At 39.8% G+C, this 14,332-nt stretch overlaps 1 protein-coding gene across 1 annotated transcript; it reads right to left on the bottom strand.

Moving 5' to 3' along the window:
• Positions 1 to 794: 794 nt before the first annotated feature.
• LOC117268867 (GTPase IMAP family member 9-like) lies at positions 795 to 6,546 on the bottom strand. The gene is made up of 2 exons (XM_033645604.2): positions 6,400 to 6,546; positions 795 to 2,794 (listed from the first exon to the last, which is right to left on the bottom strand). The coding sequence occupies exons 1-2, from the start codon at positions 6,422 to 6,424 to the stop codon at positions 2,034 to 2,036; spliced, it is 786 nt and encodes a 261-aa protein (XP_033501495.1). The 5' UTR covers positions 6,425 to 6,546; the 3' UTR covers positions 795 to 2,033.
• Positions 6,547 to 14,332: the final 7,786 nt, after the last annotated feature.

A 14,332-nucleotide genomic window follows, 5' to 3' on the forward strand; every position in this document is an offset into this window, starting at 1 on the left:
ACGGCAGAGATTACGTATTGGAAAAAATGACTTTAGAGGAGTCTTATGATTATGGTTTTGAAGACATAAGTGCGTGAGCAGCTGCAGTGCCTCACATGTATTCTATTTTTTTTGATGGGAGCTGTAGTTTTGTCTTGTACTCAAAGTAAATGTTTTACTTGAGTGATTGAAATTTGATTTCATTTTTTTTTTACATTTTTTTATTTCCAGTAATCTAGAGGATAATAAAATGTATTTATTGACTGGTATTCATTCAGCTTTGACCCAGAGTGATAGGGTTTAACATCAACTGTCTTACAGGGTTGTAAAATCATTCTGGTAAATAATCCTGAAAATGAACCCTGTCCTTTGTATTGATAACATTAACATCTACAATACATCCCCGCCCACATAACAGGGATGAATAAGAAAGAACTACGAAGGACAAAAAGACACATACTGCACACTTTTGCATCATCTTTCATTTGCTGATGTGATTTTGTTGCATAAAAACATATTCCTCTGATAAGAAAATGAATGTTGGTAACAATGATTTAAAATTTTACACATCAGTATTTGTCTTTTTTAGAAAGAGTGCAGGAGTGATCAGATGCACTTTGATTGAAACATATTTCTGTAAAGATTTGATTAATGCTACATAATTACATACAGTCATTTAGTGCATTTTACCTTTATTGCATCATACACTGTGGAGAGACAACAGGACACATGGGAACAAAGGGTGGGTGGATGACATGCAACAAATGTTTCCAGCCACATTGAAACTACAGTTATAGTCTGAGACTACACCGTGATATCACACAATGGTGTTTTATGTCAGTGAAGGATTAGTCTAAATTTTAAGTGGTAATTTGGAAACTGTCAAAACCTCAGCTCATTCTCATTGTACACATAAAAGGATAAGCACGTTCACATGTACATGTGCAAAAGATCAAACTGGCATACACTTTGAAAGCAGATGAAGCCAACTTTACAGCTTGCATGCAGTAGATACATGGCCTTCGTATATATTCATTTTAATCTCACCAGAGACTGGGTGGGTTTGTAGTTGTGATAACAGCACATTCATCAGTTGTTTAAAATCATGTTTAACCATTGAGGTCCCACTAGCACTGAGCGTCTGAAGTAATAGGCCCGTTTCCACTGAAGAAGTTCCTGTTACTTTTTGGGGGCAGGAACTACTGCAGGAACGTCCTCTCACTCAGGGTTAGGGTAACAAACACATCTGATATGTATTTACATGTACTTTCCAGTGATGTCACAATCCTGTCTCCTACCAAAAGCTTTTGCCAAATACACTTTGAAAGGAACACAATTTCTGCCTGGATTTTGTTAACTGAAAATGTTTCTCCCAGTTGGAGTTGTGAAGTTAAGTTTAGACAACATAAAACATATTTAACAAGATAACAATCTTTCTTTCTCTAACCTGAACCAATATCTTAGGAAAACTAATTAAATACATTGTCAGTCAACATTTTAATAATCATTTAAAAACATGTTTCCTTTCTGGGTGATATTATGTTTCCTTCAAATTGTATTTGGTGTTGCACATTATATCAAGGTAATTTATACTAATACACAGCTGGATGTCATTATGTACAGTTAGGTTTCCCCACTAACCATAGTAATAATGCTGAAAGAAAGATAGAACATTGTAAAAGCACAACTTCCCATTGGTGTTAAGGCATTACTCCGCAACATGTCAATTATTTTAAATTTCACCTACTTATGTAAGTATACAGTGAGTTTTACTCCTGTTGATTACTAGAATAACTCCAGGGACAGAAGACTTCATGAGCTGTTGGTCTCTTGTCTGCAGCATCTTTGTTGAATTCTAAGCATTCAAATTACACAATCAGTAGTTTTAAATCACGCTCCATGTATCACAACATACAATGAGTAGCCTTTAGAAAAATGTACATATGATAATTCTCTCTGTAAAAAATATAACACCTCTCTACCACTATGATTTCCCTATTCCTTTTTTTTTTCTCAATGTTGGTGAATCTTCAGCATATTATGGACCGTGTGATTCACCATGTGATGAATTCAAAAACTTTCCTTGTCACATATTCAACGGCATCCAGCACCAAACCTCCCAAAGGCTCGCCCACGGTCCCAGTCAAAATAGCAGTAGCGGTTTCACGCACAATATCTTGTGCTGTCATGCCATTAGGTTGTACTGTCTTTATTTCCTGGTCTTTGACTTTCTGTGCCATTTTGAACATTTTGTTGGTGTAATGCCCTCTGTTGTTTTTTTCAACCATTTTGTCAATCTTCTCCAGTAGCTCAGCCACTTGGTTGGTGGGCCTCTTGCCTGTATTGTCGAAAGAATGGTGTCCCACAACGTTTTTACTGATGAAACTTCCCTGTATGTCTTCGTCATCAAGTTCACCTTCATCTCTGCAGGTGAACAAGGCCAAAGTATAATTTTTGGACTCTTTACCAAAAATCCTCTGAATGATTTCCACTACACCTTTATCATATGTTGTGAAAGCTTCTGGCTTCAACACAAACAGGAACACATGAGGACCAGGAGCAGCATATGTGATGCATTTCACAATGTCTTCCTTCACCTGATCTCGTGTTCTTTTGGTGTTCATCACACCTGGAGTATCGATAACAACCAGTTTTCGTCCATCAAACTCTCCTTCCTCTATTATGCACTCTGTTGTCTGCGAGGAAGCCGATGACTTAGTCATACCAGGTCTCCCCAGGAGGGTATTCATGGTTGAAGTCTTTCCAACTCCAGTCTTTCCAACGAGCACGATCCTCAGCTCTGGCTCCTCTGACTCTGTTGGAAAATGTTATACAGTCATTATTAATATTAAAAGTCTTTTTTGATTGTTTCAAACCACTAAGGTTCTGTCATAATTAAAGAGACCTGAGGATGACTGCATGTAGGGATGTCAAATGTTAAACATTCTCGGTTAACTGCTAAGATTATTTTTGAATGGTTATGCATGACGGTCCATAGGATAATTCTGCAACTCTTCAGTTTACTGCACTGCACACCAACCGAGTCTGGTGAGAGACAGCTGACCAGCGGAAACATAGTGGCCACTGCCCACCCTCCAACCCTGGTTAGCTGGCCTTGGACACTCTGCACTGTGCACCAGCAGAGTCTGGTGGGAGCTAGCTAGCGTTGCCACTTGTTCAGCAATTATGACAGGTAATGCCATCCTGATCCAACAGTGTTACTGTACCCACCCTCCAGCTCCCCCTGGTTGCCTGGTAATTAAACCCCTTCAGCATCACTGCAAGCTCTGCTTGCCGCGTTAGCAGTGTCAGCATGGCTAGCAATGCTGACATAGTTAACAATGCTAAAGAGGTTTTGAGCGGCATTGCTAGCTACCTTAACTTCCACTCGACCCTGCTGGTTCACAGTCCAGAGCACCCAAGGCTATAGTTAGCTAAGCAATGGAGATCACACTACCAGCTCGCGAAGCGCCAGCGTGCGCGATTACGTCAATTGTGGCGCGCAGACCTTGCGCACTTGCGACTGCGTCGAGCATAAACTAGGCATAAAGCTATAGTGCGTAACTTCTACAGGTCCGTAAATGTCCGTTTCACCCAAGCCACTACTAGAGGAGATGACACAATGCTGATTAAGCCGATTGGCTCCTCTAACATCTTGCGGTATTTTTCAATATATATCATTTTTAGTATGCGTGTAGACCGGCGACATTCCCGCGCTGGCGCACAGGAAACGCTTCCTCACAACAAGAAGGGAGGGGGAGGACAAGAGGAGAGTGTCACAGCAAGAGGTAGAGTGCAGGTAGAAAGAGAAAGCAACATGGCGGAGAAGCAGCCGAGACACGGTTCAGAAGTGGATCCTACCACAAAGGCAAGTGTTTCTCTGTGTACGGTGTGTGGCGACTGGCGAGTGTTACTCTGTGTACACAGAAGTGCCGCCGGCTTGTAATAACGCATTATCTGCTGGGAGGCGACAGAAGTTACGCACTATAGCTTTAAGTATTGTTGTGCATTTTCAGTATAACTCTTTAACCAGCACATCTTGGATGTTCAGAAAGACAGTGTGTACTCTGTGTGGGCATTTTGACCAACAACATAATGGTAACCTGATCAGTTCACAGTGACACAGTTCAGCACTATCTCCTGACTGTTTTATATCATCTTATCTATGTTCTTTTTTTGTTTTTTGTTGTACAGAGTGCCACTACACTTAGTACAATAAGTGCAGCCTCCACCTGTCCAAGTGTAATTTAACATAAGCTTGACCCTGTGCCAATGAATGACAGTTTTGGGGAGGGTCAAATTTCCTGTACATTGGACACAGTGAGGGAGTACTTGTTCCTGAAAAACATGAGTTTTTAGCTCATGTACATTACTTTTAATGTACTACCCACCCTTGGTGGCTATATTTATTATTATTACTATTGCACATCTGTTTACCCTCCATAGCCGACACCAATCATTGCATTAATGTATTTCTGTATATCTCCACCTGCCTCTTTATATTATGGACATCTACACAATTCCTTATTCAGATTAGTCATCTATTTCATTCTCTTTGTTTTCATGACTGTACAGCTCTTACTATAAATACATATTGAACATATTTTTATAAATATCTTTTTAATTTTTCAGAGAACTTTTTGCTGTACTTGTATTTTTCCTCTACTTGTAACCAAATCACAATGTTTCCATATCCTAAGTAAAACTTATTTGAACACACACTTTGATCTTACCTCACCCCATCCACATGGATTTTCTCCCTAATGCTAACTAAAATGAAATGTAACCAGTGTTGTCACATCATAAAACAGATCATGTAAGGTCATGGACCAAAAACACATTTTGTTTTCTAATCTGAAGGATTCGTAAAAAAAAAACCAAAAAAAACCAAACAAACAACTAAACTGTTGTGTGATGGGTAACGACCATCACTGCATTACTAAATGCTGACCTGCCTACAGACTTGTATTCTTTTTTTTTTTTTTTTAATTTTACTTCAGTAATCTTAAAGCAGCTCGGTCATGTAATATTTCTCTATATGCTGATGATACTGCTCTCTTTATGTGCTATAAAGATAAGAGTCTCTATGTGCAGAGCCACAAAATAAATGAATATTTAAATAGCTTGTTTCATGGTAACAGGACATGTCTTCACCTGTGGAGAACTAAACCTACCCCCTAACCTCTTTCTTTTAAAAGAATTTCCATATAGGAAAAATATAATGAGTGCTTCTTTACTTTTTCATTAAATATGAATAGTTTATCAGATTTTTGATTTGACCCACACAGGCATTTATCAAAATCTGTCTTTGAAAGCCCTTACCAAGGTTAATCGGTGGAAAGCTGCTTTTCCTTTAATTGAAAGCCATTCTGACTGTGCCACCTATTTCTTTACTGCTCTGCCAGCACAAGTCATTAAATATTAGTATCAACAACCCAACTGCAGGGTTAGACTAAATTACTCAGTATTCCAGAAAACAACCCAAACATTTGACCCAAGTCAAGTTCCCTCATGGTCGGTGTAACAATTACCAAAAAACAACAACAGTGCACAGTGCAGGTCCTTAAAACACAAAATTTAGAGAATATAATGGAGTTACAGTAGAAAAAAATACTCATAAGAGTATGTTGCTCACATACCAAAAAGTCAAAGGCAATGGCAAGACATCTAATGAGTCACTTATTAAGAATTTAAAATGCATGCAGTTACTTCATTAAATAGCACTGAGTTAAAAAAGCAAAGCACACACACAAAAAAAATGCAGCAGTACAGTGGAATAATGTCTCTAACTGGTAGATGCAAAGTAGTCCATATTTTACTCTGTATCCTTGATTATTTTTTATTAAAATTAATGGTTTGTTCTACAAAATTGTGTCCATATCATCAAGTAAATTCAGTCATTTAAAACATAACTCATTAAGCCATCAATAAAATTAGTTCTATGAGTTCAGGATGATGTAAGTACTGACGTTTTCAATCATTATTCATTTTTTCATTTGCACTTCTGCACTTTGCACTAGATTTGTCTGAAAAGCCTAATCACACAAAATATAAAAATGTCTAATTTTTATCACATATTTATATATATATTATTTTGATTTAATCAATGACACACAAATTCTAAGTCAGACTGTAAAAGGTGGAGTTGTTAAAAGTTAAGTCATCAAGACATATAAAAAAAATAGATTAACACACAAGCTTAAAAAGTAATGATATATAAAGCAATGCAATTATTGCAGATATGAATACATTGTATCCATTTTTTCTTACATGAATATAAGAAAAATTATGTTTCAAAATGTGATTTTTTTTTTAAATATTTGATGTTACTGATATGTAAAAAGAGTAGAATAAAATGTTGCTCTGCTGGTTTATCAAACACAACCCTGAGTAAGAGTACTATATATGAAATTTGCTTACCAGGTGGTGGAAGTCTGCTGTCCATCTTTGTCTTTTAAAAGCAGTTGATCTGTGGTGTCTTGTTGCTGTTGGTGTCTTGGTGTTGAATAGTTTGCCATTTCATCTTTATATATTATAAAGACTGTGTAGTTCCCTCCCCTTAAACACGTCATCTGTTACCTAGCCAGTTTGAGGAAAGACGGCACAGACAGCCAACCAGTCACAGGCCAGAAACCAAAATGTAGCTGCAAACAGCAAATCAGGGGCAGAGCAAAAGTGCATCAAACAATGTACATTTTCTGTTGGGTTTGACCACTACTTTACCACACATTTAAGTTCTATTTATTATGTTTAAGTTATTTATATAGTGGATTTGTATGTACCATTATTTCCTTTCATGTAGCAATTCACCAGGGGTGGGAGTAATGCATTACATTTACTCTTGATACTATAACAAAATCGTGGACTTTGGAAGTTTGTGGACTTGTTTGAGTATCTAAAAAAAATGGGTATTTTACTTTTGTTTAAGTACTTTTTATCACAAGTATTATACTTGTCTACATTTACAAGTCTCTACAAGTCCCAGCCGTCAGAGTGAAGCCAAAAGGCACATGACTGATTAACTGTGAGAATGGAACAAAAGAAAGGAAATCAATCAGCACCTGCAACAGAGAAGAAGCTGCAGGTGTGTCTGTAATGGCAGGAGAGCAGAACAAGAGAGAGGTGACAGTCTGCATTCAGCTGACACCCTGGGAAGATTCATCTTGTAAATGTTTACTTCCCAGCCAACATTTGTGTGTGGAGTCCATGTGGGTAGTAAATGAGTGGTACCCAGGTAGCCATAGCATAACCCATGTGTGGCCCTCTTGGGTAAACCCACCCATGTGGGCAACTGGCATGGGGCCATGCCAGTGTGGGAGTGGAGAGTGTGAGTGGGAGTGTCAGGGAGTGGAGAGAATGAGGAAATAGAAGTTGCACCTGGGCTGTGGCATAGCAGTGGTTATGGTTAGCATTAGCCCACTGTACCATGGCGGGGTAAAAAAAAAAAGAAGAAAAAAAAGAGTGACCCAAATCACACCCACGAAGTTACGTTACACAGGTGCAGACTAGCCTGACCCAGGCTAACATGCTAAAGTGTTCATGGGATCCACCAGCAGTGACTTCTGCTATCACTGAGGAACTCTTACCTTCAGCGAGGGGTGTGAGGACTGTTTTTTAAATAATCCCTGATGTGACTGCATTCAGATCTACATGTTGACAACTTGGAGTGAGCGGTAAGACAGAGACAGACAGGGAAACAATTTATTCCATGGCACAGTGCTGCGGTGGTTAGCAATGTCACTTCACAGCAAGAAGGTTCCAGGTTTGAACCCACTGGCTGGCTGGGGCCCTCCTTTGTGGAGTTTGCATGTTCTCCCCATGTCAGCGTGGGTGTCCGGCTTCCTCCTACAGTCCAAAAACGTGGTTAATTGGTGATTTTAAATTGCCTGTAGGTGTGAGTTTGAGCATGCATGGTTGTCTATCTTTGCATGTGTTAGCCCTGTGGGGCAACCAATCCAGGATGTACCCTGCCTCTCTCCCAATGACAGGTGGGATAGGCTCCATCCCCCCCACGACCCTGAACACAATAAGCAGTTTCGATTAATGACTGAATGAAAAGTTTGTCCTGCAAAAATTCAAAAACCAAAAGGGGCTTCATTCTAAGCTGGTATGAGTAAGAGTCTTGGCTGGAATATTCTGTCACTATATATGTTATATAAATGATGTTCTACAATACAACAAGCACTTCACTTTAAGCATATTGACGCCTCCCAGAGAGAGCCTAATTGTCCACAAGTGGAAGCCCCCTAAATGATTAAAGCTTAAACTTTATTTTGGGTCCAAAGGCTATTACGGATGTTTCATTCAACTTTTTCTAACAAAGCAACCATTAATACCACTTTAGGCCCAAATCACACAGTTGCAAGGTAACAAAATGTGAGGTGCACCACACTGTGTTTTTGATGAGGCCAGCCCTGATCAGACAGAGCAATTTTTTAGCAACCAACTAGTGGTGGCAGTTGCTGGAATAACCATAGTTACCATTGTATGAACAGAAAACAGCAGGCCTGGAGGCAAATAAGTGTGATACTTGAGGTTTGGGTAAGCTGTTTTCACTCATTTTAACTGTAATAATTTTATTAAGAGTACAGTTCATGGTTTGATGGTTTGTGTTAAGAAGAACTTAGAACTTTATTTTATTTTTGTCCCCAATGGGGCAATTCATTCATTCATCAGTGTGGACATGACATATAACATATGACATTTAAAACAACAAAACACAGAGGCAAGGCATAGATATAAACAAGCTAACATTATCTCACTTCAACACTGCTGAGTCATCTGAACAAATTACAGCCTCAATTACTTTCTATTGTTAAGCAGCTGATAAGCTGCTAGGTAACATCCCTTTTGTCCTGTAGTGCTGTTTTCTGTTCAGAACATCTTAACTATGGTTGGGAAAGTCATAGAGCTCCAGGAATTAACAGCAACAGCCTCCACTAGTTTGTTGCCATTGCCACCACAGAATGCTCATCTTTCAATTCATACAATTAGGGAATGGGAAAAAAACGTGGTAACGCTCAATAGGGAATACAACTCAGGTTAGAGCTGCTGACTCTCAAATGGATTCTGACCGCAAAATGTAAGGAATATTTATTGGGGTGTGTTCTTTGTTGCCTTTACAGACTGTTTCCCCTCTGGTTTATCAGGATACAGCATAGCACAAATAGGAGTTGTAAAGCACAAGTGGTTTACCAAATTGGTGAATGATCGGTTTACTATCAAGTACAAACCTTGACCAAAGGCAATGCTAAAAACCAGTCTAGAGTTCCAGACTGCAAACACTGAGGCAAACATGTGCACTGTCTCATAAGCAACCACCAGTCCTGATGGACTGAATGACTGGTTCATGTCATAGGCAAGCTGATTCAGCACTCTAGAAGTTATACTGGTGGCTCTAGATAGGAAGCTGGCTAGCCTCCTCTTCCACAGGAAACACAAGGGTTTCCCTAGCAGTAAGTGAATGATCCACTCACAATTCAGCATGTACAGAACTGGGGCTGTACTTCTTTGCTCACGGTTGAGTGAGGATGTGTGGGCCCTTACGTGGCCAATGTGTAATTATGGCAAGGCCTGAGGTAAAAGCATCACATTCTTTCTATTGACTTTTTATCCAGTGGTAGCAGAAAATGGAATCCAGAGCAGGTATAAACACTTCAGATGAACAACAGCTCATGGGAGCCTCTTTGTTTCAGGCACTCTTATGTCTTGATAATGACCTAATGTGGATTGCCTTTCAAAATATCAATGAGCTGTTACTGGCTGTTGGGGCTCACCACATGCATGAACAAAGGACAGGCCTATTTGCAACCCCAAAAGCCTGAATAGCAGCCTGAATGTAAGTTCAGAGGCCTAAAAACAAAGGAACGGCACTAAGATCCCTTCAGCCCATGCAAATCTCACCTGGGTTTGAGATTTCATTTGAATTCAGATCCTGGTGCTCCATTGGACAAGACCTGCGGGAGCTGCAGGGAACCCCTGTGATATGGCCCTGACATCACTTAGGGGCTCTGGACCCATCACCAAATCCGCTGCAACACCAGCTGCTACAGGAGGCACTCTTCAACAAACCTAGGTAACAGTTTCTTTACATTGCTGGATGAGTAATAAACTGTTTTTGTGTTCCCAATAACACATTTTTGGATCCTGAGAAGACTGCTGCACAACCAGCTGATCTTCAATTTTTTCCTACAGAAGGAAGAAAGGGACGTTTTCTTCAGCAAAACGAAAAATTACTTCTGTGCCCAGCCCCTTTTGTTTTAAGTCGACTCCTTCTGTTTTCCCTGATGCCACTCAGCTGCTGTTTAATCTTCTGATGACAGGACTTAATGCCCCGTCTTTGTCCAACCTCAAAGGACCTCCGCTGGGCACATTGGACTAAAACAAATTCTCATCGCTATGAAAGTAAAAGGCTATTGTCTGGGTAGACACAGTTTATGTAGTATAAAATTTTGTTGTGCAAATTCAGTATTTCACTGTGATTTTAACAGGTCACCGTGTCTTGTTGCTGATGTAATAATAACATTATTGTGAATCATCACTCAGTGTGTTGTTTCTCACGTTTAATGTTGATTGTGTTGGGCCGTGACATTGGGCTCTATTTGTGTTAGTTAATGCCACTGCCTGTAACGCCATTAAGCTGCCTTTGTCAGTTAAAGGACCAGCGCTGACAAACATGAAATTTGTGCTGGATGTCTGAGTGATAAAGAAACAATTTGGGTCTTTATTGTGTTGCTTTGGTGCTTTCGTCTCTCTTTCTCACCTCTTTCTAACACAGACACACACCTAGATGCCCTTACATGCATTCACGCAAGTGCACAGATGGTGTGGTGGCACCATTCAGCTCTGCTCTAAACCACTGTAAGCCTCTTACAGACTGAGATTTTAGCAGTCTGATAAGTTCAGTGCAGCTACACTCTGTGAAATAGATCTAATAAACTTGGGTAAGACATCAAGTCTAATGTGTGTAGACTGTATGATGACACCACCTACTGAATCACAGGCTACGATGTGGACTTACTACTTCTCCAACTGTGAAGCTCAACATAGAGGGTCACATTATTAAATAAATAATAAAGTTCTGTGGGCACTATAAACTGTGGTGTGTCTGTGTGTGTGTGTGTTTGCTAGCTGCTAGGTCGCTCACCTGGCAGCTGCAACTCTCCACTATTTCCTTCCATGCTTCATCTTTCTTTGCGTGATCATGGTAAGAGCTGGAGGACACATCATACAGGCAAGGCTTCTGCTGCCACAACTCTACAAGGTTTTACTCTTTGCTGGAATCCTACATGTCTTTCAGCGTGCTTTCCCTCCATGGTGAGCTGCTATCCATCTGTTTGTCTGGGTTTAGCACCAGTGCATCACTTCAAGCTCCATTTCTATTGGTTGGTTAGTAGACGGTCATAACAGCAGTCACACATTGATGGTCATCCAAAATTTCTGACACTGTCAGAACTTTATCCCAGGTTGTTTTTGATTGCAAGACCGTGACAATGGCCATCCTTGAACCTCTCTCACTGTGTGATGTAGGACCACCGTTTTAGAACCACGACCAAAGAAATCGGCACATTTCTTTGACGTTGGTCATCTTTCAGCTAGGATGGCCCAAAATTGCACAGTGTATACTGGACTTAAGTGTGTCTCTCTCACCCACACACACACACACACACACACACACACACACACACACACAATCAACATGCTTGTTGCTGTTTAATGCTTGTTGTTGTTTGTTGTGTTAGTTTCTTTTTAGTTATAGTAAGATAGCAGATGTTTATTAATTGAAGTTTTATTGATTATTGATCATTTTTGCGTAAGTTAAATGAAATGTTTTGTATTTTAAGGAGCAGTTGCCTGTGATCAGTTGTGTATATTCTATTGCACTAACAGCTGGCTGTAAAGGTCAGTACTCAAATTCAACCCTTCACTGTTCAACTTATAAATATAAAATAGTTAGTGAACACCCGATTTTTCCGAGAATGCATTCACGATTTGGCCCCTGATCCTGGGGTTGTGCCCTGCATTTATGTACTCTAATTATTATTTTGTTAATGTATAAATATATTTTTGATTTTTGCTAATTACAAAACCTGCATCTACCCGATCCCTACAAGGCTAAACAAAGTAGTCTTGACATTCCTCTCCCCAGGTCCTTCTGAGGGATCCAAAGGTGTTCCCAAGCTAGAGAAGTGACATAATCTCTCCAGTGTGTTGTGTTCCCTGGGGTCTCCTACCAGTTGAACCTGCCAAGAAAACCTCCAAAGGAAGGTGCTCAGGAGTCATCCGGATCAGATACTGGAACCACCTCAGCCTGTTCGTTGTAACGCAAAGGAGCAGCAGCTCTACTCTGGATGGTGATAATTCATTTTTGCAGCTTATATCCCTGATCTACAGCAACACAGGTCTGACTCCTCTGTGCAAAACTCCCCTGTGGAAAGGATACCTGGAGTTCTATCATAGTCGACCCAAGAGCTCCAAAAGCCCCAAAAGCTCTAACTTCAATTGTAAGAATTCTTACAAAATTGGTTTGAGAAAATGCTCACCAAAGGATGGTTATGACTTGAAATGGGTTCTGCTCTTCAAGGCCCATCGAATGGAGTCCCTTTGTCAAGATTTCAGCTTGATGCTTATATGTTACATGTTCCTGATGTAATGTGTTTAATCAAACTACCACACAGCAAATGTGGAGTCAGGTCATATTCCAGCACAGGGTTAGTATACACACTGCAGAGAGAGAGAGGTATAACAGGGCCTCCATAGGCTTATTTTTTAGAGTTTTTGTGAAATAGTAGGACCATAAAGGAAAATAAGATGGGGCCTAAGATACACCCCTGTGGCACCTCAGAAAGAGAATACAGAATACTGGATTTAACATTGGATAGTCCATTAAAGAGCAATGAACACCATTAGACTTGGAAACAATTTCCTATATGGTAAAATACATCGATCCTTTGTGTCAAATATGGTACAACTTTGATCACATTTCAGTAGCATGGTTATAATGACCAGTAGCATGGTTAGAATGAAAGTTTGGTCTCTTTTAGCAAATGCTATTTTTCATGAATAATATAATAATAAAAAAAATTAATTCAGATAAGTAAACATAGAAAATATGTATAGTGATATTCTTCATGTCCTCATATAATGTTACTTACATGCTGCACTTCATTGTGCTTCATGACAACCATTTTCACCCAGAGTCCAAGAGGTCTAAGCTGCAGAAACACAAGCACAGCTTCCTGCCAAACCAAACACCAAAACTGAAAATCACCACCTGATCTCCATCAGCATCATCTGATTATCATCAGATGAGTCATCTGGAGTCAGGAAATGCTAAAGTGCAAAGTTATGCAGCTGCATTTGTGTCAGTGTTGGCTTTGTACAGATGATAAGGCAACAGGCTCATGAACTGGGTGTTACTTGGGTGCAATGGAGATCAGTGTGTGGAAGTACTGATATCCTTTTATTAACACACAACTTGCAATGAGCACCAATGTTTTTTTTCTCTTAACGCAATTTTGCCAATAATAATAATATGATTGCTATCAACAGATTTCCTTATGCCCTTCAAAAGTTTATCAGTGTGTGTGTGTGCGCGTGTGTGTGTGTGTGTGTGTGATATTACTCAAAATAGTCAGATTTGGCTTTCCTCCGACTTGCTGAAAATGCTATGTTTTTTTCTTCTTTTGGTTGTTTGGAGGAAAACACTTCTCTGAGCCTCCCAGATGGGAGAGTTGCAGTCTAGGACGGGGTGGAAACAAAGGCTGTCTGAGATTTTATTTTCCTCCAAGGACTTATGTGCAACAACGCCCACATTGTCAGAGCTGAAGTTGTGCAATGCCTAGTGGGAGTCATGAGTTCTGTATGTCCCCCGCCCTGTCTGTGTACGGTATTCTGTGATTCTGCTCTTTTTCTTTGCTGTGTTGGTATGGCAGGCTGGGAAAATGCCCTCACAGTTTGAGGAAATATTGGATGGAAATTCTGGTTTTGCCATGAGCAAACCTTTTATCATTCCAGGCAGACAGTAGACATCTATGAGGTCATGAAAAGACAGTTGAAAATTCAACCTGCTACTTTATATCATATCAACAGGACTAAAAGTCTACAGTCATGCCAACAGCTCTGTGAGACGGTACTAACACACAATGCTGCTTTGACCTAAATTAGCTATAGATTACATGCTTTTATGATGCAGTTACACCATAACTATGTTTAATGAATATCGAAGATAACAAAATAAGCTGCCTAAACTGTCAAGTACACCCTAATGTATCAGTCAAAGATCAAATAAAAATGTGATAAATCCAAGAGAGGACAAAGACAAATTATCATGTCATTACAGCTCATTCTGAAG

Source organism: Epinephelus lanceolatus, chromosome 18 (genome assembly GCF_041903045.1).
Source record: "Epinephelus lanceolatus isolate andai-2023 chromosome 18, ASM4190304v1, whole genome shotgun sequence".
Classification (NCBI taxonomy): domain Eukaryota; kingdom Metazoa; phylum Chordata; class Actinopteri; order Perciformes; family Serranidae; genus Epinephelus; species Epinephelus lanceolatus.